The 26,573-nt window shown below is 33.4% G+C and overlaps 1 protein-coding gene and 1 pseudogene across 3 annotated transcripts in view; one reads left to right on the top strand and one right to left on the bottom strand.

The window, feature by feature from the left end:
- The window catches only part of TBC1D32 (TBC1 domain family member 32), a 184,350-nt gene that overhangs the window by 36,597 nt on the left and 121,180 nt on the right, over positions 1-26,573 (top strand). For all 3 annotated transcript variants that reach the window (XM_045544276.1, XM_045544275.1, XM_045544274.1), the window contains 8 exons: positions 4,121-4,261; positions 6,960-7,052; positions 9,147-9,289; positions 11,631-11,758; positions 17,834-18,035; positions 18,612-18,694; positions 25,269-25,407; positions 26,125-26,212. In XM_045544276.1, the coding sequence (XP_045400232.1) occupies positions 4,121-4,261; positions 6,960-7,052; positions 9,147-9,289; positions 11,631-11,758; positions 17,834-18,035; positions 18,612-18,694; positions 25,269-25,407; positions 26,125-26,212 (1,017 nt within the window). The remainder of the gene's footprint in view (positions 1-4,120; positions 4,262-6,959; positions 7,053-9,146; positions 9,290-11,630; positions 11,759-17,833; positions 18,036-18,611; positions 18,695-25,268; positions 25,408-26,124; positions 26,213-26,573) is intronic.
- LOC123633494 lies at positions 79-610 on the bottom strand (annotated as a pseudogene).

Below are 26,573 nucleotides of genomic sequence, written 5' to 3'. Positions count from 1 at the left end.
ACCAGAATGAAACACAGGAAGTTTTACTGTTTTGGAAGTTAGCATTTTCAGAGGAATGTCTCATTCAGCCTTGACTTGTCACAAATCCAATTTCTTCAACTGCTCATATGTCGCAAAGGAAATGATATTCCAAGAATCAAATCTCAATTTGGCCAAAACCCTTTATATAGAGCAAAAAACTCTTCATTCTTCCATGTATATAACAAGCAATCCAGGGTATCTGTGTATTCAGAGCATCTGTCAACTTGAAGGACTCTCTATCTATGTGTTCTCACAACATTGACAGGGTTTGAGACCAGAGTACCCACCAGACCACAGATGACGCTTGAGAGGAGTGGGTATGTACGGTGCCTCCCATCAGGCCTGAGACAATCAGATACTTCTTGGTGATGACATAGACTGGTAGCTCTGTGTCAACAGTAGACCTCTGAGCAGTAGGGGATTCACCCTTCTACAGTACTCTTGTCCCCTCTTGTTGGTAAATGTTAATGAAGTTGTCTATCATTCTTCCTTGAATTGTGTTGCTTTGTGCTTGCATCTGTATTTTCAAAACATCAGGTGGATTAGTAATGGTTTAGGATATGACTTCAAGGCCTATTAAGAAAATCATGAACAAAAACATTAGCAAAATTAATGGAGCCCTGAGTTCAGCATTGTACAATGTATCCATGTAAGAAAAACATATGTACCCCTTAATATTTTGAAATAAAATTTAAAAAATAGGAATGGAGAAAGGGAGACAGATAAGACCTCCTGTGCAGCCTCTGGCTCTAGCTGCAACCAGTTCTGGGTTGGAGGAGGTAGAGGGGCTCTGCTGCCACCAAAAACCCTGTTGGAGACAATGTTTCTATACAGGAAAGGAGAAGAGACAGTGTGAGAATGTCAGCCCTCATCTGGCAGTCATTTGTATGGAGGGCTAGCCTCCATCCCAGCTGAATGGGGTACATTACCACTTGATTTAACCAAGGCACAACTCCAGATTCAAGGCAAGATGAATGATGCAAACTTTAAAGAAATTAAAGAAATGTTGCATGCATTAGTGAGGATAGGCAGAGAAGAAGGGCTGAAAGCCCTATATTCGGGGATTGCCCCGGCCATATTACACCAGACACATTCCCTCTGTGCACATGTGTGCTCATCAGTTAGTTGTGATTTAATAGTGAGTACATGTGGTGCTTCTTTTTCCATTCTTTAGATCAGTGGTCCTCAATCTTTTTGGCACCAGGGACCGTTTTCATAGAAGATAATTTTTCCACCGACCAGGGTTGGGTGTGGGGGGGTGTTTTCGGGATGACTCAAATACATTACATTTATTATGTACTTTATGTCTATTATTATTACATTGTAATATATAATGAAATAATTATACAACTCACCATAGGTTGGGGGTCCCTGCTTTAGATACTGCACTTAGGATAATGGTCTCTAGTTCCATCCAAATTAGTGCAAAAGAGGGGGCAAAGGCAATATATGTAACTTAAACATTTGTAACCCCATAAGATGCTGAAATTAAAAAAAAAAAAAAAAGGAAATTGAAAAAAACCCAAATTGTTGCAAAAGGCATTAAGTCATCCTTTTTCATGACTGAGTAGTAATCCATGGTATACATATACTACATTTTGTTAATCCACTCATGAATTGATGGGCATTTAGGTTGATTACACATCTTTGCAATTGTGAATTGTGCTGCAATAAACATTTGAATGCAGGTGTCTTTTTGATAAAATGACTTCTTTTCCTTTGGCTAGACACCCAGTAGTAGGATTGCTGGACCAAATGGCAGGTCTAACTTTAGTTCCTTGAAGAATCTCTATACTTTTTTCCATAGAGGTTGTATGATTTGCAGTCTCACCAACAGTGTATAAGTGTTCCTTTCTCTCTGTGTGCAGATAATTAATGATTTATCAATTATGTATTGATAAATTCAGCAAAGTCTCAGGTTACAAAATCAGTGCACTCAAATCAGTAGCATTCCTATACACCAATACCAGTCAAGCTGAGAGTCAAATCAAAGACTCAATACCATTCAAAATTGCTACAAAGAAAATAAAATACCTAGGAATATACTTAACCAAGGAGATATAAGATCTCTACAAAGAGAACCAGGAAACACTGAGGAAAGAAAGTGCAGATGACACAAATGGAAAAAATGTATCATGGTCATGGATCAGTAGAATCAACTTTGTTAAAATGTCCATACTACCCAAAGTGATTTACAAGACTCAATGCAATCACCATCAAAATACCAATCAATGTCTTATTTCACAGATCTAGAAAAAATAATTCTGTGCTTCATTTGGAACCAGAAAACAACCCAAATAGCAATGCAATCTTAAGCAAAAGGCACAAATCAGGAGGCATCACATTACCAGACTTCAAACTATACTACGAGGCTATATAGTAACCAAACAGCATGGTACTGGCACAAAAATAGAGACATAGACTAATGGAACAGAACAGAAAACCCACATATAAAATCACCCACATATAGCTAACTGATCTCTGACCAAGCTGACAACAATATACACTGGGAGAAAGAATCCCCATTCAATAAATGGTGCTGGGAAAATTGGGATAGCCACATGCAGAAAAATGAAACAGGATCCATATCTCTCACCACTCACAAAAATTAATTCAAGATGGATAAAGGACTTAAATGTAAGGCATGAAACCATGAGTATTCTAGAAGAAAATGTTGGAAAAACTCTTGCTGGGCTAGGGAAAGAAATTATGAAGAAGACCCCAATGGCAATCACAGCAATAACCTCAATAAATAAATGGGACTTGATTAAATTAAAAAGCTTCTGCACAGCCAAGGAAATAATTAACAGAGCAAATGGACAGCCTACAGAATGGGAGAAAATACAGGCAAGCTATACATCTGATAAAGGGCTTAATAACCAGAATCTACAAAGAACTCCAGCAAATTAGCAAGAAAAAAAATCAAACAACCCCAATAAAAAGTGAGCAAAAGACATGAACAGAAGCTTCTCAAAAGAAGATAGACAAGTGGCCAATAAACATGAAAAAATGCTCAATTTCACTAATTATCAGGAAAATGTAAATGAAAACCACAGTGAGATATCACCTTACCCCTGTTAGAATGGCTTTTATTAAAAAGTCTAAAAACAATATTTAACTATTCTTTATGATTTCTTGTAATTTCTTTTCTAGAGACAGTATCTCACTCTGTAAGCCAGGCTGGAGTGTAGTGGCATGATCATAGCTTACTGTAACCTCAAACTCCTGGGCTCAAGGAATCCTCCAACTTCAGTCTCCCTGGTAGCTAGAACTACAGTCAAATGCTACTATGCCCTGCTAATTTATTTATTTATTTATTTATTTATTTATTTATTTATTTATTTATTTATTTATTTATTTATTTTTTTTTTTTGAGACAGAGTCTCACTCTGTTGCTCAGGCTAGAATGAGTGCCGTGGCATCAGCCTAGCTCACAGCAACCTCAAACTCCTGGGCTCAAGCGATCCTTCTGCCTCAGCCTCCCGAGTAGCTGGGACTACAGGCATGCGCCACCATGCCTAGCTAATTTTTTCTATACATATTTTTAGATGTCCATATAATTTCTTTCTATTTTTAGTAGAGATGGGGTCTCGCTCTTGCTCAGGCTGGTCTTGAACTCCTGAGCTCCAACGATCCGCCCGCCTTAGCCTCCCAGAGTGCTAGGATTACAGGCGTGAGCCACCGCGCCCGGCCTGCCTTGCTAATTTATTATTTTATTTTTTGTGTGTGGAGACCGGGTTTTAGTATGTTGCCCTGGCTGTTTTTGAACTTCTGGCCATAAATGATCCTCCCACCTCAGCTTCCCAAAGTGCTGGGATTACAGGTGTGAGCCACTGTGCCCGGCCATTTTGGAATGAACACGATATGCATATTTTACTTTTCTGAAGTTTGCCAAATTTTATGACAGAGATTTTCTTCAGAGATTTAGTGTGAAGAATCTTAGGAAAGAATAAGGAAAACAAATAGTTTTTGAAAATGTATACTAACAGTGTCTCCATTATAAACTACAACCTTGTTTAATGTTTCAAAGGGAATAAAGACAGCTACTGTAAAAGACGATGTCATTAAAATAAATGTTCTTGTTTGGTTCTTTTTTAAGGAAACAACCAGAGAACTTTCTACTACTTAGGACAAGAATTACAATATATTTATTTCATTCATTCAGTGTGTCTTTTAGGAAGATTATTGATCTATACACAAGGCAGAAAACTATTTCCTATAAAGCTGAAGGATAGAAAAGGTAAGTGCAATTGGGAGAAATGAATATGTTGAGATATGGTAAGATTTATATGCTATGGATTATTCACACTTGGAATTTAGGCATGTTCTCTTCTAAGGCACTTGGGGACATACCTTTTAGTCTATATCTTATATGTCTTGAAGTTATTTTTTTTCTTTTAGTTTTCAGTGTGTACTTCTTCCTATATGTATAGTTTCTTTTTCTATTTCCCCAGCCTTTAGTGCTTCCTTATTTCTCTCTCTCTTGAAATCCTAGATATACTTGATGATCCAGATCTGGATTCAGAACTAGAAGACCTTGTTTAAGTTCTGGTTCCACTATCATCTAGCTGTGATCTTTTGGGCAAATCACTTAACCTTTGTTGTTGTTGTTTCATTTTCTGTAAAATTGGAATAGTAATATCGGTGATACTGGACTTATTTTTGTGATCATAGAGATGAGGTTTGTGAATAAAGTTTTATAAACTGAAAAGCCCTGTATCATTTGATACATTATCATATTATTTTTACCTTAAGTCTCATTTGATTTTTTTCCCCATCAAACTTCAGTGCTGTTGTTATTCTTACTTCCTTTAAAATTTTAAGTATATATACATATATATATACACACACACACACACACACACACACACACACACACACACACAAAGAATATATACACTAAGAATTTAGTGTAGGGTAGGGATCAGCAAACTTTTTCTATAAAGGGCCAGATAGTAAATATTTTGGGCTTTGTGGGCCACATACTGTCTCTGTATATTCTGTGTGTATGTGCTTGTGTGTGCAAAAGAGTTAACATAGTCGACCTGAGACTGCTGTCCTGGAAAGGTTTGCTTGGAAGGTTGCCTCTTGGCTGTCATCTGGAAACTTGAAATTCCTATTATTTCCAGAACTGGTGAGTGTCAATTGTTTGTACAAACAATGTGATTTATGCTAAACACATGCTTTCCTTAATGTTTAGAATTTTGGTATGTGCCAGGCAGAGTGTGCTTATGTGCTCAGCCCCCAGTAAAAAGCTAGGGTACTGGGTCTCTATGAGCTTTTCTGGTAGACAACATTCCACATGTGTTGTCATAACTTGCTGCTGGAAGAATTAAGTTCTATTCTGTGTGATTTGACCAGAACAGGACACTTAGAAGCTACACCTGGCTTGTTCTGGACTTTACCCCATGTACCTTTTCCTTTGATTAAATCTTTTCTTCCCAGTTGATTGTGAACTTCTTGAGAAAAGACATTGCCTTATATACATCTCTTATAATTCCCATGGTAGTACCACATGATGCTAGGCATAATGACTACTCAGAGAATTGATTTTCAATAAAAGAGCTGCTATTTTGTAGGATATTATTGAACTTTACAGAAATAGAAAGACTAATGTGTACTTGTGATGCTATGGCAAGTATTCAACTTAATTTTATATGTCTATCATCTGTAATTTAGTATTTTATATTGACTTTTAACATGTATGTTTTGGCCTACCAGATATCACAGATCATCTCAAAACTGAGTTTTGAGAGTTCCATTCTACTATATTAGCATAGGTTAACATTTTCCTTTGTTTCACATGTGATTTCACCATGGTCTTTTAATTTAATATAAGCTTCTATAGCAAGGGTTTTTTTTTTTTTTTTTTTGAGACAGAGTCTTGCTTTGTTGCCCAGGCTAGAGTGAGTGCTGTGGCGTCAGCCTAGCTCACAGCAACCTCAAACTCCTGGGCTCAAGCAATCCTTCTGCCTCAGCCTCCCGAGTAGCTGGGACTACAGGCATGCGCCACCATGCTCGGCTATTTTTTTTTTATATATATATATTTTTAGTTGGCCAGATAATTTCTTTCTATTTTTAGTAGAGACGGAGTCTCGCTCTTGCTCAGGCTGGTCTCGAACTCCTGACCTCGAGCAATCCACCCGCTTTAGCCTCCCAGAGTGCTAGGATTACAGACGTGAGCCACCGCGCCTGGCCTATAGCAAGGGTTGTTAAACATAGTTCATAGGCCAAAGCTGGCCTACTATATAGTTTATACATTTGTAAACCAAGAATGGTTTTTTATAATTTAGGAATCTTCATTTTCTGAGGGCTCCTATGTATACACGTTAAAATAAATTTATAATTTTTCTCTTATAAAAAATTCTAAATTGTTGAATATGAATTTCACTGCAGTTGTATTGGAAAACAGCCATATTCATTCATTAGCATATTATCTATGTCAACTTAAAGCTATAACAGCCCACTTGAGTATTTGTGACAGAAACCATTTAGCCACAAAATTTAAAGTATTTACTATGTATTCCTGTACAGAAAAAGTGTGCTGATTCCTATTCTACAGTGATGTATAGAATAAGTTAGCTGGATCAACATGTTAAGCTGAATTTTACTACTCCTAGTTGAATAAACTCAAAACAGCCTTGATCAGATTCAAACATCTTCGTATTGTAGGTTTATATTAAGTGATTGGTTCAAATAAATGGTAAATCTGTACCTGCACAGAGCACCTAGTGCATCACTTGCTTTGCTGTCTTTTAACTTACTATGTGTAATTTGTTCTGGAGTCTTTGGTATTGAAGTGTAAGTCCCTTCTGCCTGATTGCACCATAGTCTCTATGAAAACTCAATCATGTAACTAGGTGGAAGCTCAGTTAAATGTTTCTAAGTTGTAAGTGGATGTTGGAAATTAATTTTCTTTTCTTCTTTCCTTTTTAAAGATTCAGTATCCCTTGCAGACCTGCTGGTTCTATTTATCCAACTTATCTATTATTCACCAAGTTGTCCAAAGATGACATCGGTTGTACATTCAGGTAATTCTGCTTCTATTTTAAATAGAGAAATAGAAAACATCTAAAAATATTTAAGTATTCTATTGTCTGGATATTTTGAGTGACTTGACCTAGTTTGGTAAATGGTTTCATTAAGATATGGTTATTCATAGGATTATTCATAAGATTATTCATAAGAAATTACATTGGTCCTGAAGTAAGCCATGAAATTTAATTTTGTTCATCAATGTTTTAAGATGTTTCTAATCTACTACCTTTTTATTTAGAATCAATTTTGCTGAGAATTTTAATGTTATTCTTTATTAAGATCAAAATATTCTCAAATGATATTAAGGGATGTTTGATTGATAGGTCCTAATATGTTCTTTTTGCTGTTTTCTATCCTTTATACTTTCCAGGGTGTTTTGATCAGCTTGCTTGTTTTGGCTCATATCCAACACTTCAGTCTTTTTCAGGGTCTTCTTTTATTGAAGGATAAAGAAGAAAAAACTTTTAGCTTTTTAGTAAAATGCCTTTTAGTCTTATAGCTTTTTTTTTCTTTTTCTTTTTTTTAGATGAGAAGGAATCAGTGATAGTCTTATGGCTTTTGACTGGGTTATAAAAATGTTTTAAAATATTAAAATTTAAAAGGTAACTTATACCTTTTCCTTTGAATATCAAAAGCTTCTGAAGCAAAATACCTAATAATGAAACATGCCAATAATGCGCTGACTCAGTGTTATAAAACTAAGAAATACCCTGGAATTGCTGGCACAAATTCTGAGAGGAACTCAAATGAATAAAAAAAAATGTTTTGGGCTATATCTTAGTGCCATAATGCATCTATCAACTAATAGGTTTTATCTATGCCATTATAGTAGCCTATTGATTCTAACAGTGGTTCTCAGACTTTTTTCCTACCTTACAGCATTTATCTGTATAAAGTACTACCGTAGGTCCTCCTGCTGTATACTCCTACAACATGCTATGTTTCCCTTATGATAAAAATCATTATTCTTTGTTATACTTACTTGTTAGTATCTTGGTTTACCATCTGGTGGACTGTTTCTGTGGTATTCACTTCTCTGTCTATAGTGCCTAATACATTGTTTGGCACATGGTGGGCACTCAATAAACAGTAGATGATTGGATGAATGGCCATATGCTCATCAAAAACATCTCTCATTGCAAATGGTTTCTCATCTGGAGATGGTTGAAAAATCACTGAACTTTTTCGTTGTCTTTTTGTCACATATCTACTTGAAATCAGCATGTTTATAGAGTTTGGAATATGTAACATAAGTTAAGAACTTTGATCTTAGTTTTAGTATTATCCCTTACTAGGACAGTTTTACATTAAACACTATTGTTTTGAGAATATTAGATCAAATATCTGAAATATGTTAATTTAGGAAACAAAATCCTTTAGTCCAAGGACTATTCCAACCATGTTACATTTATGTGTATTTATGTTTTCTGTATCTACTGTATTGTAAAAGAAAATCTTAAAAATGTTCATTGTTTTCATTGGTTTTATGGTAACACAGAAGTATACTAGTCTCCATAAAAGTTTATGAAAGTTTTGGTTTTCTTTTGCCTTCTTTTTTGCCCATTGTCTCATCTTTATACAACTCTCATTTAATTTTCTACTCGGCTCAATACCTGAATACATTATTTAAGAAAATGAATAATGAAATTCATTTTATACATAAAATAATAAAAATGAATGCAATTAAAAGTATTTTCTAGGATGAGAAAAGTTGTACATTTACTTGAAACCACATCCTCAATGTTAAGCAGTGATATAGTGTCAAACAGTAAATGATCTTATATTCTTTTGGCATTCATATTTATTTTCATTTCCTTGCTTTTTATTAACTTTGAAGATATGTTGAGCTAATTAAGATTCCCTTAAGTTTCAGATAATAATTTGGTAATACATCCTTTGAGCATTGAATTGTGTAACTGTTGAATTATTGATTTAATTTTGATGTTGAATTTTTTTTTTAAACTAAGGGAAGGGGCAGAACAGGAGACAGGGAGCTGATGATGAACTTTTTGGAACATTAGCTAACACATAAATCAAAGTAGTTCTAAGTAATGTTTTTATTTTTAAAAATACTTATTGTTTATCAGAGAATTACTCTCCTGGAAGTATGGTGACTGAAGTTCTTCAGATACTCTGTGATCAAAAAGAATGTGCAATCGAATGCTTATGTAACAACACTGTGATAGAGACCCTTCTTCAACCTATTCATAATTTAATGAACGGAAGTGAGGTTGGTATTATTTACTAAAGAGAAAGAGTCTGTTACTTGGGTATGAGTGAATATTCAATGGCACTTTATTTCTAAATTTGATATATTTGTAATATTTTATTACTCTATAAATATATTGTGTGCTGATACAGATTTTTATATAAGTCATAATTTATGTAGTTTGATTTATTAGTTATGGCAGTGTAGGGTGAAAATACATACAACATCTTAATTTTTTTTTTCTAATCAGGCTTAGATCTGCTGATGCAAAGAACTTAGAAAAGTTATTCTATTAAGAGGTTATTTGTCTTGCAAATCTAATAAATCTTCTGAATGTTTTATTTGTTTTAATGGCATTTTTATAGCTTTTGGAAATATCTTTATTTTTCTGAAGAGCCAACTCTGGTTTATATTAAGAAGGACTAGTATTACTTTAGAAAGAAAGCTTATATGCAGTCGCAGTTTTGAATATATTCATGTCTCTTTGCATATATATGCACAAGATGCACAGTTTGCCCAGTATATTCCATTATGTTATAGAATTTATTCATCACAACTGAGGCTGAAAGAAGTGACTTGTTCAAGGTCAGACATTTAATAAGTGGCAGAGTTGGTACTGTTGCTAGTCCTGCTGTCCAATATATCCCTCTCCTTCTATGACTGAAGCTTCTGGGCAATGACTTTTAAAGCTTATCAATAGGCTACAACTTTTTGTCTTCTCATATCTGTTTTGTAGTGTAGCATTCTTACTGGTTTCATCTTCCTCTTAAGCTCCGTCCTCAATAGGCTGTCACATACTTTTTTTGCTTGTCTCTTGCTGGATAATTTAGAATTTTTAACTGGCATTTACTAAGTTTTTTATGCCCTAATGATTTTATTTTTCAGATACCCTAGTTATAACTGACAATTTGCACTTTCTAAATAAAGTTATGTCTCCCTGTGTTTGTACACTTTTTTCCCTTATCCTTGGAAAGTCTTTAAACTTGTTCCACATGAAAAATTCCTCTTTAGACTGGAGTTTATCTCTGATATTTTCCTCAATTCTTCTTTGCAAAGTTAGGTGTTTTCTTTCTCTTTCTATATGCCTATGTTATATACTTATGTAATTATATTATGCCTGAATTACTTATTCTTGAGGGTAGCCCTCTGGCACATAGTAGACATTCAGTATCTAATTTTAGACATCTAACATTACCCATTGGGCCACTACTATGTCATTAGCTCTGTGCTGAGTATTGCAAATATGGAAGTGTGTAGGACATATTTATTGCCATCAAGGCATCTACTCTAATAGGACAGGAAGACCTGTAAAGAAAATATATTTAAAATGAGGAAAGTTCCAAAAAATTGTATTTATGTGTTTGTGCGTGTGTGTGTGTGTGTGTGTGTATACACACATAAGAGAAAAAATATATATATATATACACACACACTCATGTATATGAGAGAAAGAAAATATTCTAAGTGGAGAAGTTGTTTTAAGAAGCATATTTAGTATGAAAAGTAATAAACTGTCTAATATAATTAGGGTTTCTTCTTCTTTAGGTGAATATACCTGACTCACCATTAGTTAAGCTAGCCCACCAAATTTATTATTAATAGGATGCATTGGTTGCAACATACACATTTTCAAATTTGTCATAGAGAATATATATATTGGCATTCATGCAGGTACAGGTAAATAAGCAGACTTCATAAAGAATAGGAATTATAGTACTGTAGATGAGCTTCAGCATTAACATAGTTCTCTAGTTTTCAATATTTGCTTAGTGTTATTTTGGTATATACTGACAAAGGTATTTTAGTACTTCCCATTTAAAATCAAAAGTGAGGAAATATAGTTGATCTAGTCTTTGTTTTCTCATTAAGTGACATTATTGGCTATTAGCCAGCCTGTGAATTGATTGTTCCTAGATTTATATTCATGACCAAATCAGATGTACAAGGGAATGGTATCCCTTAGAAAGGGTGGTGGTGTATTAGATGCTATATATAAATATATTGGATTCAGAAGAACGCAGTGGATGGGAAATAAAGGGAAAAATGGAAACAGAAGAATGATTTCATTGTCAACCGGAATTATACATAAAACTGTAATAGGAGCAGCAATTCTCAATAACTAGTTTGGGTGAAAAATGCATATTTATTTGCCTCATGAACTGTGCCAGTAAAAGAATATAATCTAATGACACATTTAATTCAGACATATTACTTCACAGCCAAACAAATCATTAAGTTTTTTTGTTGTGGTGGTGGTAATATAACTTTACTAGACAACATCCCATCCTTGAATTTATTCTGTGATATATGTTAGCATGTCATAAAATTATATGATTTGTCTTGTTATCTTTTTAATGGACAGGCTGCTCCAAATTGCTCTGAGACAGCTTTAATTCATATAGCTGATATCTTGGCAAGAATTGCATTAGTAGAAGAAGGACTTATTTTACTTCTTTATGGAGAAAATATTAACTCTTCGGAAGAAGAAAGGTATGTGTGTACATTTGAAATCTGGAATAACAATTCCAGGTATGGTTAGGTTTCCTGACTAGCCACTAATAACAGATTAGGTGATCTTCAAAAAATTTAAGAGGTAACCAGGATTATGGATTATTCTGGCAGAGTAGGCCTTGATGTCTATAATTTCAAAATAAGAATAGGAGGGTTCACTTTAGATAGAATCTTTCCCCCACCCCCATTATCTGCTCTCTTGTATTTTCTCTCGCAGAGTTTTAAAGCCACACACAATAGATTCAAGTAAAACCAAAGACAGGTGCACAAAGGGGAAGCTAACTATTTTCCCTTCTTCCTTATCTAATTCTATTTTTTCACTTAACCGATGGTAATGTTTTGAAGTTTAGGCTTCTAGACTTTCTCTGTGGTTATAATGCCATGTATTAGACAAACCTCCAAACATATGTACAAACAGACATACCTATTTTTATCTCCTTTTTATAAAAATTCTATCGTATTTATTTTTACATATTGATTAATCAAATGGAAATAATTCATCAAGCCTGCAACTAGGGGGTGATTTTTTTATTTTTTTTATTTCTTAATATGGGTACAGAATAGTTGTATATGTTTATGGGATATATGTGATGTTTTGATACACGCATACAATGTGTAATAATCAAATCAGGATAATTGAGGTTATCCTTCATCTCAATCACTTACCATCTTTTTGTATTAGGAACATTCCACTTCCATTCTTTTAGTTATTTTAAAGTATATAATAACTTATTGTTGACTGTAGTCACCTTGTTGTGCTATCAAATATTAGATCTTGTTCATTCTGTCTAACTATATTTTTGTACCCATTAACCAATCCCCACTTGGTCCCTCCTCTCCTTTCCGCTACTATTCTCAGTCTCTGGTCCATCATTCTACTCTCTGTTTCCCTGAGTTAATTGTTTTAAATTTTAGTTCCCACGTATGTGAGAACATGTGAGATTTATCTTTCTGTGCTTGGCTTATGTCACTTAACATAATGTTCTCTAATTCCATCCATGTTGTTGCAAATGAAAGGATTTCATTCCTTTTTATGGCTGAGTAATATTTCCTCATGTATATGTACCACATTTTCTTTATCCATTCATCCACTGATGAACACTTAGGTTGATTCCAAATCTTGGCTATAGTGAGTATTGCTGCAGTAAACATGAGAGTGCAGGTATCTTTTTGATGTACCTATTTCCCTTCTTTTGGATATATGCCTAGCAGTGGGATTGCTGGGTCACATATGGTAGTTCTATTTTTACGTTTTTGAGGAACCTCCATACTGTTCTTCACAGTAGTTTCACTAATTTACTTTCCCACCAACAATGTACAAGTGCTCCCCTTTCTCCACATCCTCAGAAGCATTTTTTTTTTTTTGTCTTTTTGATAAAAGTCATTTTAACTGGGGTGCAATGATATCTCATTGTAGTTTTGATTTGCATTTCTCTGATGACTAATGATGTTGAGCATTTTTTCCATGTATCTACTGGCCATTTATATGTCGTCTTTTGAGAAATGTCTAGTCAAATCTTTTGCCCATTTTAATTGGATTATTTGATTTGTTTTCCTATTATTTATATATTGTAGTTATTAATTCCTTGTCAGATGGGTAGTTTCCAAATATTTTCTCCCATTCTGTGGGTTGTCTCTCGCCTTTGTTGATTGTTTCCTTTGCTGTGTAGCAGCTTGATTTGATCTCATTTGTCCATTTTTGCTTTGGTTTTCTGTGCTTTTGAGGTCTTACTCAAGAAATCTTTGCCCAGATCAATGTCCTGAAGAATTTACCCATGTTTTCTTTTAGAAGTTTCATAGTTTCAGGTCTTAGATTTAAATCTTTAGTCTATTTTGATTTGATTTTTTTATACGGCAAGAGATAGGGGTCTAGTTTCATTCTTCATATGAGTATCCAGTTTTCCTAGCACCATTTTTTGAAGTAACTGTTCTTTCCACAATGTATGTTTTTGGCACCTTTGTTACAAATGAGTTCACTATAAGTGTGTGGAAAAATGATATCGTATTTTATACATTACCTTGTAATTTGATTTCTTCTTAAATTGACTTTAAGGAAGCTTTTCTGTTTTCAGTCCCACTTTTGTCTCCAAATCCAGAGATAAAGGTTCTATGAAATAAATCATGTTAATTCTGTTTTTCACACTGTGGCTAATGATTGAGATTTTCCATGCCCAGAGTTACTCTTTGTTTTTCTGCTTTTCTGATTCTAAAATTTTACTACCAAATCCTTTACTTCTCCTTGTCTTTGAGGGTTTATGTGCCTTCTGAAAAAATCTTCTTACTTTTGAATTTTAGTATTTGTGGAGGGAGCAGATGTAAATGTACATGTTTAATCTGCCACATTTAACTAGAGTTTTTCTCAGTAACAATTTTTTAAAATTAGGAAGACTTACTCTTTGTTAGGAGTTCTAAGATTTCTTTTTGTTGTCCACCACTTAACCCTATTTAAGTTTCTTTCTATACAGACATCATTAACTTCCATGTAGTCATATTGTTCCCAATTATTATCTTTATGATTTCTAGGTTCTTTTTTTTAAAGAAAGTCTCCTTCACATTGAAGTTAAACAGATAAAACATAAATTATTAGTATTTCTTTTGAATCTCTTTTGTCCAGTTAAAAGTACATGTTCTTATTTATATTGTGCAAAAGACTGGAATCATCTCAAATGTCCAATAACAAGAGGCTAGTTATTGGCCTCACAATGGAACACTGAGCAGCTAGCTGTAAAAAGGAATCAGTAATATTTTTGTGTACTGATCTGGAGTTATCTTTAGGATATATTGGTTTTTTTTTGAGACAGAGTCTCACTCTTTTGCCCAGACTAGAGTGCCGTGGCATCAGCCTAGCTCACAGCAACCTCAAACTCCTGGGCTCAAGCAATCCTCCTACCTCAGCCTCCCGAGTAGCTGGGACTACAGGCATGTGCCACCATGCCCGGCTAATTTTTTCTGTATATATTTTCAGTTGTCCAAATAATTTCTTTCTATTTTTAGTAGAGATGGGATCGCGCTCTTGCTCAGGCTGGTCTCGAACTCCTGAGCTCAAACGATCCACCCGATTACAGACATGAGCCACGTGCCCGGCCTTCTTTAGGATATATTAAGTGAAATAAAAAAACACAATGTTTATAGAATGCTACCTTTTGTATGATAGAAGAGAATATGAGCAAATTATTTGTTTATTTTTAAAAAGGAATGATGAATGGTCAAACAAAGCTGATGAAAGTGGTTAGTTTTTAGGGGTAGGGAGAAAATTGAGGAGAGGCAGGTTTGGAAATAAGATATCCAGGTTATGCTTGATTGTACCTAGGTTTGACTTTGGAATCATATAGCTGTTTTACATGCTATATGTAATACAAAACTAAATCAAAGTGAAGTCACAATTTTTTAAACGTACAAGGAAATGGATAAGTAACTAAACTATCAGGCAATCAAGTTAATGGCATATCCCTGCAGAGAAGAGAATTACTCTAAGTGATCTAATTTTGATTGTGAATTTTTTTAGTGGGATATAGTCTAAGGTTAAAAAATCCTTAAAATAATTTTAAACTACATTCAGTATATGTTTAGAAGTAATTTTGGTGTTGTTATTTTGAAACTCTTATGTATAATTGTAAGAGCAAATAAGTAATTCTGTTAATGTCATATGGCAGTAAAATTCTTAACATAAGAGAAAAAAGATAAAGGTATAAAACTAGTTAAATAAGAAACCTGAATCTTTAGTTCTTAATGGAAATAAAATTATGAACTTATTTTTTTCTCTTCAGCTACATTTTTCTTAGCATTACTACTGAAAAGGCCTAGAAAGTAATGGTAGCTCCTTAACAATGAGCTGTCACCTGTATTGTAGTTTCTAAATATCTTTTTGTTCGAGAAGAAGCAGGAATCCTTGAAGAAATGGCTGATTTGGGGCCTGGCTTGGGAAATGTATGGAGGATGATCATGGGATATCCTACCATTCTAGAAAGCAGGGAAGCTATCTAAGACCAATGGGATAGTGTCAAAAGTATCTCAGAGCTAACCATAAGGGGCCTCCTATTGGCTTAAAATGGGCAATTTGAGGATTAAAAAAAAAGTAATGACTATAATGGATTGAAATACATAAAGTGTATAAAAAATACACGGGTTTAAAAAGGTACAAAAATAAAAAAAATCCAGCAAAAATAGACTTTACTAGTAACCTGTTGAGGTTGCTAGGGCGCATAACTCATTACTTTACAGATTGATAAGATTTAAACATTTTTCCAGTCTTTCCTGTATAAACTGTTATCTAAAAAGTTACTGAGGAAAAGTTCTTCATAGCAGAATTCTAGCTAATAAGTGCAAAGAAATGATCTAATTGGAAAATCACCACTTGGTAATCCTTGATAAAATAGCAGATCTAGGAAATGATCACCAATAGATATTAAAATCATTAGATGAAAGGATGATGGGGAGGGCTACCTACTGAAAAGGTCGGGCTGATATGATCTGACCAACTGATTTTTAGCAGCACTAAAATTGGGGCATCCAGATATGTGCCTCATGCAATAGGAGGTACACAGCAGTAAGGTTATTTTACTAAGGACAAATAGGTAAATAAATAAAAGAAATTGAACTTAAATCTAATTAAGCCTCTAGATCTAATGATCACTTTATAGGAAATATGGGGAACTGGAGAAACAAGTTAAGTGATACCATGCTGAAGCAATTATCCAAATAAAGAAAAATAACTGTTTGTCCAACAAATCAGTGAGATGGAGAAAGAAAAAGAAGGGGGCCTAAATAGCCACAACAAGCTAATTCACTCCATGGAACTTGTTTGAATTCTGATTTGGGCAAACCCATCATAAAAAGACATCTTTAATGCTATCAGGAGAATTTTGCTATGGGCTAATAGATGATATTAAGAAAATTTAATTATTTTTGTTTAAAATAGAAACTTCATTAGAGATGTGCGCTGAGTAAAATAACATGTCTTGGATTCATCACACATTCATCTTAAAGGCAGGGAAGAGATGTCAGGGAATAAATAGATAAAAACAAGGAGAAGGGGTAATTCTGTTAAATAGAAGGAAAAAGTTCTAATGTTCAATAGTGCAATAGGGCAACTATAGTTAACAATAATTTATTATATTTCAGAATAGCTAGAAGTTTTCAAATGCTCCCAACATAAAGCAGTGATAAATGTTTCAGGTGAATCATGTCCCAATTACCCTGATTTGATCATTATATGTTATATGCTTGTATCAAAATGTAACATGTACTCCATGAATATGTACAATTATTATGTATCAATAAAAATAATAACAAACAAGGCTGGCAAAATGTTCATAATTGGCGATTCAGGACTCTATTCAATCTACTTCCTACTGTTATTTTTTTTATTTGCTTAAAAAAAGAAAAACTAGAAAAAATAATCAAAAATGTGCTGCTCTAGAGCCAGAGAAGCCTGGATTTAGTCCTGGTTCTACCTCTTACCAGCTGTGTGATAATTGTGCAAGTTACTTTGTAAGGTTTACCTGTATTTCCTTATTTGTAAAAATTGGATAATAATGTCTTTTTCATAGCATTATTTTAAGAATGAATTAATGCATTTAAAATATGTAGAACAGTGCCTGGCACATTATAAGCGTTTATTAAGTTCTTATCTGTTACTGTTAAAAGTGTCTAAGCCTTTGATTTTGGGGAACTAAGTCCTGTTAATGGGATGGGGAACGTGTTGATAGGTGCTAAGAATGGAGAAACTAGGCTTATGTTTTTCCTGTAGAAAATTGAGAATACTTAAGCATATGTGGGCATGGCCCCGTGGGATTTATAACCTTTTAAGTGTATAGTTTAGTTGCTTTACTATCCCTATCTCTATATATTTTTCTCCATTCCACTGTAACTGTTCTCATTACTAGACATCTGTACATGGATGGGAACAGCAATATTGACATGTCTGAGAAAAGCTGGAGGAGGACTGAAAGGGAGCCAAGCAAATAGTTTTTGTGACAAGATTAGCCTTTTTGGTAGTGCTTTATGAAATCAAGATTTTATGAACTTGGAATCACTTTTAGGTATATCTTTTAGTCCTACAGGTGCTCATGTAATTGCTTGGTTTTCGAAAAAGCTTCTTGATGAAGATATTTCTATTTTTTCTGGATCGGAAATGTTGCCTGTGGTTAAAGGAGCTTTTATTTCTGTGTGTCGTCAAATATATAGTACATGTGAAGGCTTGCAGGTGTTAATTCCTTATAATTTGCATGAATCTATAGCAAAGGCATGGAAGAAGGTATGTATTTTCAAGATTCCTTTTTCATCCCTGCAAATCTTTATTTCAAATGTAGGTACCATTGTGGTTTTGTATTATGGATAAAATACTTTATTGGAGCAAATATGACTTCTTTAGCATCACAGTACTATAAGGGACATAATGCTTCTTCATTTGGCACAGGATGACTTCAATACCTCCTCTCACAGTGGGACAAATTTCTAAGACTTAACAAAGTCTTTTCTTCTGATAGGAGAAGCTTTAGGTAAATTTTCCTTGCATAAACTTACTTCCCTTTTTGGAAGTTATTTTTGAGCAATTTTTAGGGACAGCTGGGTTTTTATTATGGATACTAGAGATCATAATGTAGCCAGTAGCTGTGTATAGTATATATCAGTGGACTACTAAGTCTTTTTCACCTGTTTTATATAGTTTATTTATGAAATTCTTAATGCGATATTAATAACCAAGTAATTTAAATTTTGGAGATAATATTGATTTTAATTAGATTAAGAATAAAAAATGCACTATAAGAGATCTTATGAGTATTGCTATCAGTAAGAAAAAGAATAATGTAAATAACTTGTTATTTTTTAGACAAGTTTGCTATCAGAAAGAATTCCTACCCCAGTAGAGAGTTCTGATTCTGTTTCTTCAGCAAGCCAAGAATCTCAAAACATGTAAGTACAATTGATTAGTCATCTATTTATTATATTTGCTGAATAATTTAAAAACCATTGAAATGTAATAGGATAATATAGCAAAAATGTTTCACAGGAAGGTAAATGAATACATACAGATTCAAGGAAAATTATAGTCTGGAAGAACTTTAGAGATCATATGGTACTTGTAACCTTTAAAAAAATTTAGCAATATTTATTATACCTGCTTCATCCTGTATTTACATTTTGAATTACGAAACCTGACCTATTGTAGTGTTTCCAGAAAATCTGGAGAATTATCAAGTACTAAAATTAGAAAGCTGACTGGAGAGTTCAGTAGAAATAAGATGTCTTCAAGTGTCAGTGAAGTCCGTTTGTATTTAAAATACAATTTTTTCAAAGTGTAGTGGGAGTACATTTTATTAATAATTAGGTTTTGGCATTGAAAGTTATTTAAATCAGTAATAATATTGAATATTAATTTAGAGGTCTCCATGTTTCTTTACAAATATCAATAGGATATGGAGTCAGATTAATGGGGAAAAATATATGTATTAATATTTTAAACTAAGATCTGGTGACATATGGTCCTGGATTCTCTTCTTATTGTATATTTGAATGTTGGTATAGTCAAAAAAGATAACAATTAGGGAGAACTTTAAGGTTATTTGTTAAAGAAATGTTGAAGTTGAATTTTCTTATTTTCTAGTTAGGTATAGTTTAACTAAAAAACAAATTAAAAAGCCTACTGCATTTCCTTAACAGGATAATGGTTCAACAAATAATTAATTCTCTAAAGGTTTACTATAATTTTTTTCCTAGTACAGCTGTCACTTAAATCACCTGCTATTTTTTTGCATTGAAGAGGTGAGAAAAAATATTTCTGCAATTCATTTTGAAGTAATTTTTAGATTTTTTTTCTTTGAAATCCTCCATTATGGTTTATTTGTTATTATACTTTCTCACTTTTATTCGTCCATTTATTTTCCACTCATTTATTCAGTTGTTTATTGTACCAAGTGCTCTGCTGAGTGAGGATACTCATAGACCATGGAGAGCATATTGTATAGTATAGAATACAAATAAGTAAATACACCTTGGCAATATAGTATGCTAAATTTATATGATATAGTTTATAGAGAGTGCACTGGGTACCAACTTGTGTGGGAGTCCTTTCCAGAAGTTATTGTCAGACTTAGTTATAAAGAATACATGGATATTGTGTAAAAAGGGGGTGGGGAACTGTTATTATATGTGGAAGAAATAGTGTGATCTATAGACTAGAAGTGAGAGATTGTGATTAATGTATTTAACATTTTACTGTCAGTATTATTTTTAGCTTGAGAGAGCTGATAAATTTATATCCCGCTCATTCTCTCCTGGACCAGTTAACAGATAAAAGGCCAAACAAATAAAACACCGAATAACATAGTCTTCCTAATATTGATCTCAAGAATTAGACAGATTTAATCCAATCACAATTAGCAATGTACAGCCTTAGGCTCTCTCAGAGGCATAATTTACCACCATCTAACATAACTACATGGTATATCAGAGGAGAAGGTGTGGTCCCTATAGGTAGCTGGATCATAAAAAGGAAGTGAACTGAAGGAGAAGCATTGCTTAGTCAAGCATGCTTAGGACATTCTGCAAATCTTCCTGGTTTCTTCTTCCATGGCGAGGGAAGAATAGGTGATTAGATGAAGACAGGCAAACAGTGTTAACTGGGGAATGTGCTCCACATGGAAACTTAATGCTAGGGGAAACGAGATTCCCCAACATCCAATATTAATGTCTTAGAAAAACAAAAGGTTTAATAAAGTTTTTGATAGAATAAAACTATTGATTTTCATTTTTGTCACCAAGATTAAAATGACCTTGTAGAAAGAGTTGAGTGTGTTTTAGTTTTTTTGCTTTAATTGAAATAGTTGGTATGAGATAAGCATTATTTGTTTCTTGACTGTTTGGTAAAACTTGGGTATAAAATGATCTGGAACAGTTAACTAGACTAACTTCATGCCAACACGTTGTGGACACCTGACAACTATTTGCTAAATGCATGAATGAATGAATTAATGAATGAGATTTCTCTTAACCCAAGACCCTAGTTTCTAAGCAGCACCCAAGTAAGATTAAGATTGATATGATAAAGGTAAAATTGAGTGGTCTGCTAGAAATAATTAATGAATATTTCCGTACCTCTGACAAACTGATGTTAGCTATTTTGAGCTTATATTTTCAGATAATTTATTTTGGAAGTTCCTCTTTTGTCCTATTTATAGGTGCTTACAAAGCTACAGGAAAGAGAGAAGCTATTGTGTAGCTATTGTAGGGTATTGATATCCTTTACATCTAGATTCAAAACCCCAAATAAAATTTCTACAATGCTGGTTTGGTTGATATCTGTGACTGCAAGCCATGTGAGACCATCAGTAGGGTGGCCATAGAGAACAATGTAATCACAGAGCAAAACAGAAGATGCCAAGCCTACCCCAACCAAATTATCAAGGCGCCTCTGGTAAAACTGAAGGGTAAATTAACAGAGGGGGTCAAACTCAGCCTATGATCTCAAAGAAAGTAAGCACTATAAACTTAATTTCCACGAGAGTATTTAACCCCCTATAATATCTGGCCACTCAGGTAATGGTGGCTTATAAGTTACCAGAGAAAAGTGATTCTTGCCATTGCCTCTCCCCCAAAGGAATAGGACAATAAACGGAATTCAATGGCTTGGATTTTCCTTCCCTTTTTGAAAAAATCAGAGTATCTTTACTATAATGCGAAAGAGAATTAGATAGTAGCAGAAAAGATATGTTAAAACATGTCAACTCTTTTATTTTCCAGAATTATGTATCATCTTTCATATCATATAGTGATATAACTTGTGAGTTCTTTGCCTGTGTTTTCTTTTATTTGGAAGGAGTCATGTAGACTTCTTTTTGTTTTTGTTTTGTTTTTTGAAAATTTGGCGTTTTTTTTGGTTTGTTTTTGTTTTGTTTTTCTCTTTTGCCCGGGCTAGAGTGCAGTGGCATCATCATAGCTCACTGCGACCTCAAACACCTGGGCTCAAGGGATCCTCCTACCTCAGCCTCCCAAGTAGCTGGGACTACAGGCATGTGCCACCATGCCTGGTTAATTTTTTTATTTTTTGTAGAGAAGGGGGTCTCACTCTCGCTCAGGCTGGTTTTGAACTCCTGGGCTCAAGCAGTCTTTCTGCCTTGGCCTCCCAAAGTGTCAGAATTATAGGCGTCCCATTGTGCCTGGCCTAGCCTTTTTTTTTTTTTTTTTTTTGAGACAGAGTCTCACTCTGTTGCCCAGGCTAGAGTGCCATGGCATCAGTCTAGCTCACAGCAACCTCAAACTCCTGGGCTTATGCACTCCTGCCTCAGTCTCCTGAGTAGCTGGGACTACAGGGATGCGCCACCATGCCTGGCTAATTTTTTTTCTATATATTTTTAGTTGTCCAGCTAATTTCTTTTTATTTTTAGTAGAGACAGGGTCTTACTCTTGCTCAGGCTGGTCTCAAACTCCTGAGCTGAAAGGATCCACCTTCCTCGGCCTCCCAGAGTGCTAGGTAGACTTATTTTATTGATTCGTTTTCATTAATGGCTAATGACTCATTCAAACTTTCTTTTTCTGCTTGAATCACTTTTGATTATATTTTCGATAAAATAAAATTACTGTTATTGGTATATTTACACTTCTATTGTAAATCTGTTCAAAGTATTTTTGTGTGTTTTAAAAAACTCTTCTTCTCCAGCTGTAATTATTTCCCCATTTTGATTCTTAGTATTTTTTGGCATTTTTCTCCCACCTTGACCAATTTGTTGCATTAGTTTATGCAGGCAAGGCTTTGGTCTTGTTAATGTTCTTGTTTCCCTCCTCCCTCCCTTTTTCTCTCCTTCCTTCACATTTATAGTAGAGGAAAGTAAGTGAAAAGGGATTCACAATGGTTACTGACAAAAGCCATCTATCTACATCAGCCATACTAATTAGGACATTTTGATATGTAGCATTTCCATTATTAAGCTGTTCTAAATATTTTTTGAAATTTCTATTTTTACTCTTTAATTCGTGAATATTTGGAATGCATTTTTAGTTTTCAAACATAGTTGTTTTTACTATTTTATTTTACTGTTGCCTTATAATATATTCTTTCTGTAGAACATGGGTGGCATGATATGTATTCTTTTAGGTTGATTTTACTTTGTGACCTGCTACTACAAGGTCAGTTGAAAAAAATATGTTTGCTTGAAAAAACTATATATTCTTCATTGGAAGCTTATATGTTGTGTGTGTGTATAATTTTTTTATTAAAGCTTATAATATCTCTACCAATATTTTGTCTGTTTTATATATAATCTCTAACTATAAAAATGGATTTTTCCAATTCTCTTTGTAATTCTGGTTTGTTTTTTTTTTACATATAAATATTCTATGCTGTTAGGACCAGAAAAGTTTGCTGTTATTTCTTGGTAATTTTTTCTTTTATTGTTTAGTGTCTCTTATGAATTTTATTACTGCTTTACCTTGCTTTAAATTTTATATTGTATGATAAATATTGCTAAACCCATTTTGTTTTACCATTTGAATAGTATTTAAGAATGTATTTGGTTGCAGATAATTCAGTAAAACTTTTTCTTAATACAAGAAGTCTTCAGGATGCATTGACTTATTGATGTTGTTTGAGACACTGTCTCCTTTCGTCTTGTTTTTTCATCATTTATCTGTGCTTTTTGCCCTCAAGGTTGCACAATGGCTAGCCATCCTTGACTTGGCAGCTGCTTTCGGAGAGGAAAGTGATAGAGCCATGTGCTTTCTTTTCATGATGCCTTGTCGTTTATTTTGGAAAGGAATCTCTTACTAGATTTTTTTGTGAACATCTTATTGGATTTGTCATATGGCCACCTCTGGCTGGATGGGATTGGTGAAAAAAGGGTTGTAGATAGGAGTTGGGTCAGCCAATCAACACTATCTGTTATACATAGTTCTCTTCCAATCCCTTTACTTTCTACCATTTTGAGTAGAAAGTAAAGATTTTGTATTTTTATCTAATCTCTGAGTCTATTTTTTATATTAGATGAGTTTAGGTGTTTTTCATTTTTTGTGATGTTTGGGACTTATTTTTCTCTTATTTTGTATTTTTTATTTATTTACTTTTCTTCTCCTTTATTCATTTATCTTAGATTGATAAAATTTTCTTAATTCCTATTTTTTTTCTCTTTACTGGCTTTGAATTTGTAAGCTGTATTTTTTTTAAAGTGGTTATCCCTAAGGTGTCAATGTATATACTTAACTACATCTTTTTTAAAAGGAAGTACAAGGTAATTAGGTATTTGTATCACATTTTGAAATGCAACATGGGTTTCAGCATACTTTGACTAGTCCTTGATTCCTCTAACCATAATTCTAAGTCTTGTTATAGTTATACTCACTATTTCTTTGTACCATCAAATATTAAATTTGCTGATATTTACTTTTTTAAATCTATTTATTGAAACTTGTGGCCTCTTCTTTCTGATGGGGTTTTTTTTTTTTTTTTTGTCCTTTATGAGGTATACTTTTAAGTTACCAATCAGGTATCCTTTAATTGTTCTTTAAGATTTGAGGGTAGTAAAATGCCCTTATCTTTTTATGTCTTAAAGTATCTGTTCTCCCTCTAGGTTATGCAGATACTATCCTCTCCAAGCACACATTGTCACTCTTAAATGGTAGTTTATCTGGGTATAAATGTTTAGGTCGACAATTATTTCTCATCAATATCTGAAGCTATTACTCCGTTGCCATCTGGAATAGATGGTAAATGATAAATCTATTGTTAGTATACTTGTATTTCTTTTTTAGGTCCTATCTTTTTTTTTTTTTATGTTTGCTCTTTCTGTGTGATTTAAGTTTCTCTTGTATGGTACTTTGAATGATCTTTTAATCTATATTCTCAATTGTAGAAAATTCTCAATATTTTAAAGTTTTTAATTGAAAAATAATAATTGTATATATTTATAGAATACAATGTTTTTCAAGTATTCCTTCCATTCTCGTCTCTTGGAAGTCCTGTTTGGTTTTTTTGTTTGTTTATTTTCCTGGAGAAAGTTGTTGGCTTTCCTTACAGAAGTCTTCTGAGAAAAAATATCATTCCCCAAAAGTAAAATAAATTAGCCTATGAAAATAAAAAAGATATAATATGTATCATTTGCTTTTGAAAGTCAGAAGACAGATACTTTATAATGAAAAGAAGTATGGAAATAATGGAGAGTTGAGGCTTGGGGAATCCAGGCATAGCAGAATTATAATAGGAAAATAGAATGAAATTAAGGCATGGATGAGAGAACCTAGGTATAATAAAAATGCTGACATATGAAGTTAATATTTGATTCATTCAGTGAAGGAAAATTGTTGGTATAGAATATGTAAAAATAAAATAATTCACTTTAACAAAGAAACCATGACTTTTGTCTTATTTTTAAACATTTCTTGAGTAATTTGCAACCAGTATGTACTCTATAGATTTAATTATCAGCAGTATTAAGCTGAGAGATTCTTTTCCATTTTAAGTATACTAAAGAAAGTTCTACCTTTCTTTTACCTGTTTCAGTGTGGCTTGGGAAGAGAATTTGTTAGATGATTTACTAAATTTTGCTGCCACCCCCAAAGGATTATTACTTCTTCAAAGAACAGGTGCCATCAATGAATGTGTGACATTTATGTTCAGCCAATATGCAAAAAAATTACAGGTATGAATTACCATCTGCCATAGGCAAAAGGAATTTTTGTTGTAAAAGCTGTTAAGAACATTATTCGGTTTTCTGTGCGTGAAGAAGTTATTAAACCTCAATTAAAAAGCCATATAGCATTGTTATATTTAACTTGATTTTTTTGTTTAAGGAAAACATTACAGAGTTGATATTGGTGTCTGTGGCTATATTTAAAGAATTACAAGCAACCAGAAGGAATTAAAAAAATTCAGTTAATCATCCAGGTGTCTTATAAATATGATATCCAACATCTTTATATACTGAAACTGGGTGGAACTTCCAGTGGTGGGGTATGGGCAAACCTGTTGAGTCTAAATGTGTGTGTCAGTGAAAGTTTGTCTCACATTTTAAAATAAGTATGTTTAGAGGAGTTCTGTTATTCTACTGTTAAATAAAATTGACAATATAATTTAGCCTTTAAACTGTTAGAGGCCACTAAGTTGTATTCAATTTTTTTTCTGTCGTGATAAATATCCGTAGACTTTTGGGCTTTTTTAGGATCTTAGGTATGCTTTTAAAAATGTTTTTTTTGGGTTTGGTTTTGCTGTTCTTATCATCTTGAAGGAATATCCAGTATGCCAATCTCAAAAAAAAAAAAAAAAGAAAAAAATCAGTAACTCTACATATGACATGTATAAAATATTAGCATACTATGTTTTCTTGCTTCTCATTGCTGTACCTTATTTATGTTGTTAGATCAGCAGGCATAAAAAGTTTGGCTATGGAGTTTTGTTTACACAAATAGCATCAACAGCAGCAGGAGCCATAGCACTACAAAATTCAGGTAAGTTTTTTCTTTTAATTAGTATTATAATTATTTTAAATAAAATGAGGAAGCCAGCAGAAAATTTAATTGGCATAATCACCTATAAAGATACTTACTCTAAAGTTATATTTACCATGTTAGACCTTATGTAAAAGAAAGTTGCAGGGTTTCCTTTTTGTCTTCTTCCATGAAATTCTGTGGGATATTTTTTTTTTTCTGTGAAATATATACATCCTTGTTCTCTTTCCTCAGAGCAGTGGCACATAATGGATTAAACTGAAACATACTTGATGGTTTAAGAGTCTTCTTCATCTTATAAATCAGAAGGGTATCATCCTCTTAGTACAGTCACATCTTATAGGATTACCTAATTCTCAGT

Source organism: Lemur catta, chromosome 2, assembly GCF_020740605.2.
Source record: "Lemur catta isolate mLemCat1 chromosome 2, mLemCat1.pri, whole genome shotgun sequence".
In the NCBI taxonomy this organism is placed as follows: domain Eukaryota; kingdom Metazoa; phylum Chordata; class Mammalia; order Primates; family Lemuridae; genus Lemur; species Lemur catta.
The sequence above is the reverse complement of the archived record's forward strand: the minus strand, read 5'-3'. Positions and strand labels throughout refer to the sequence as shown.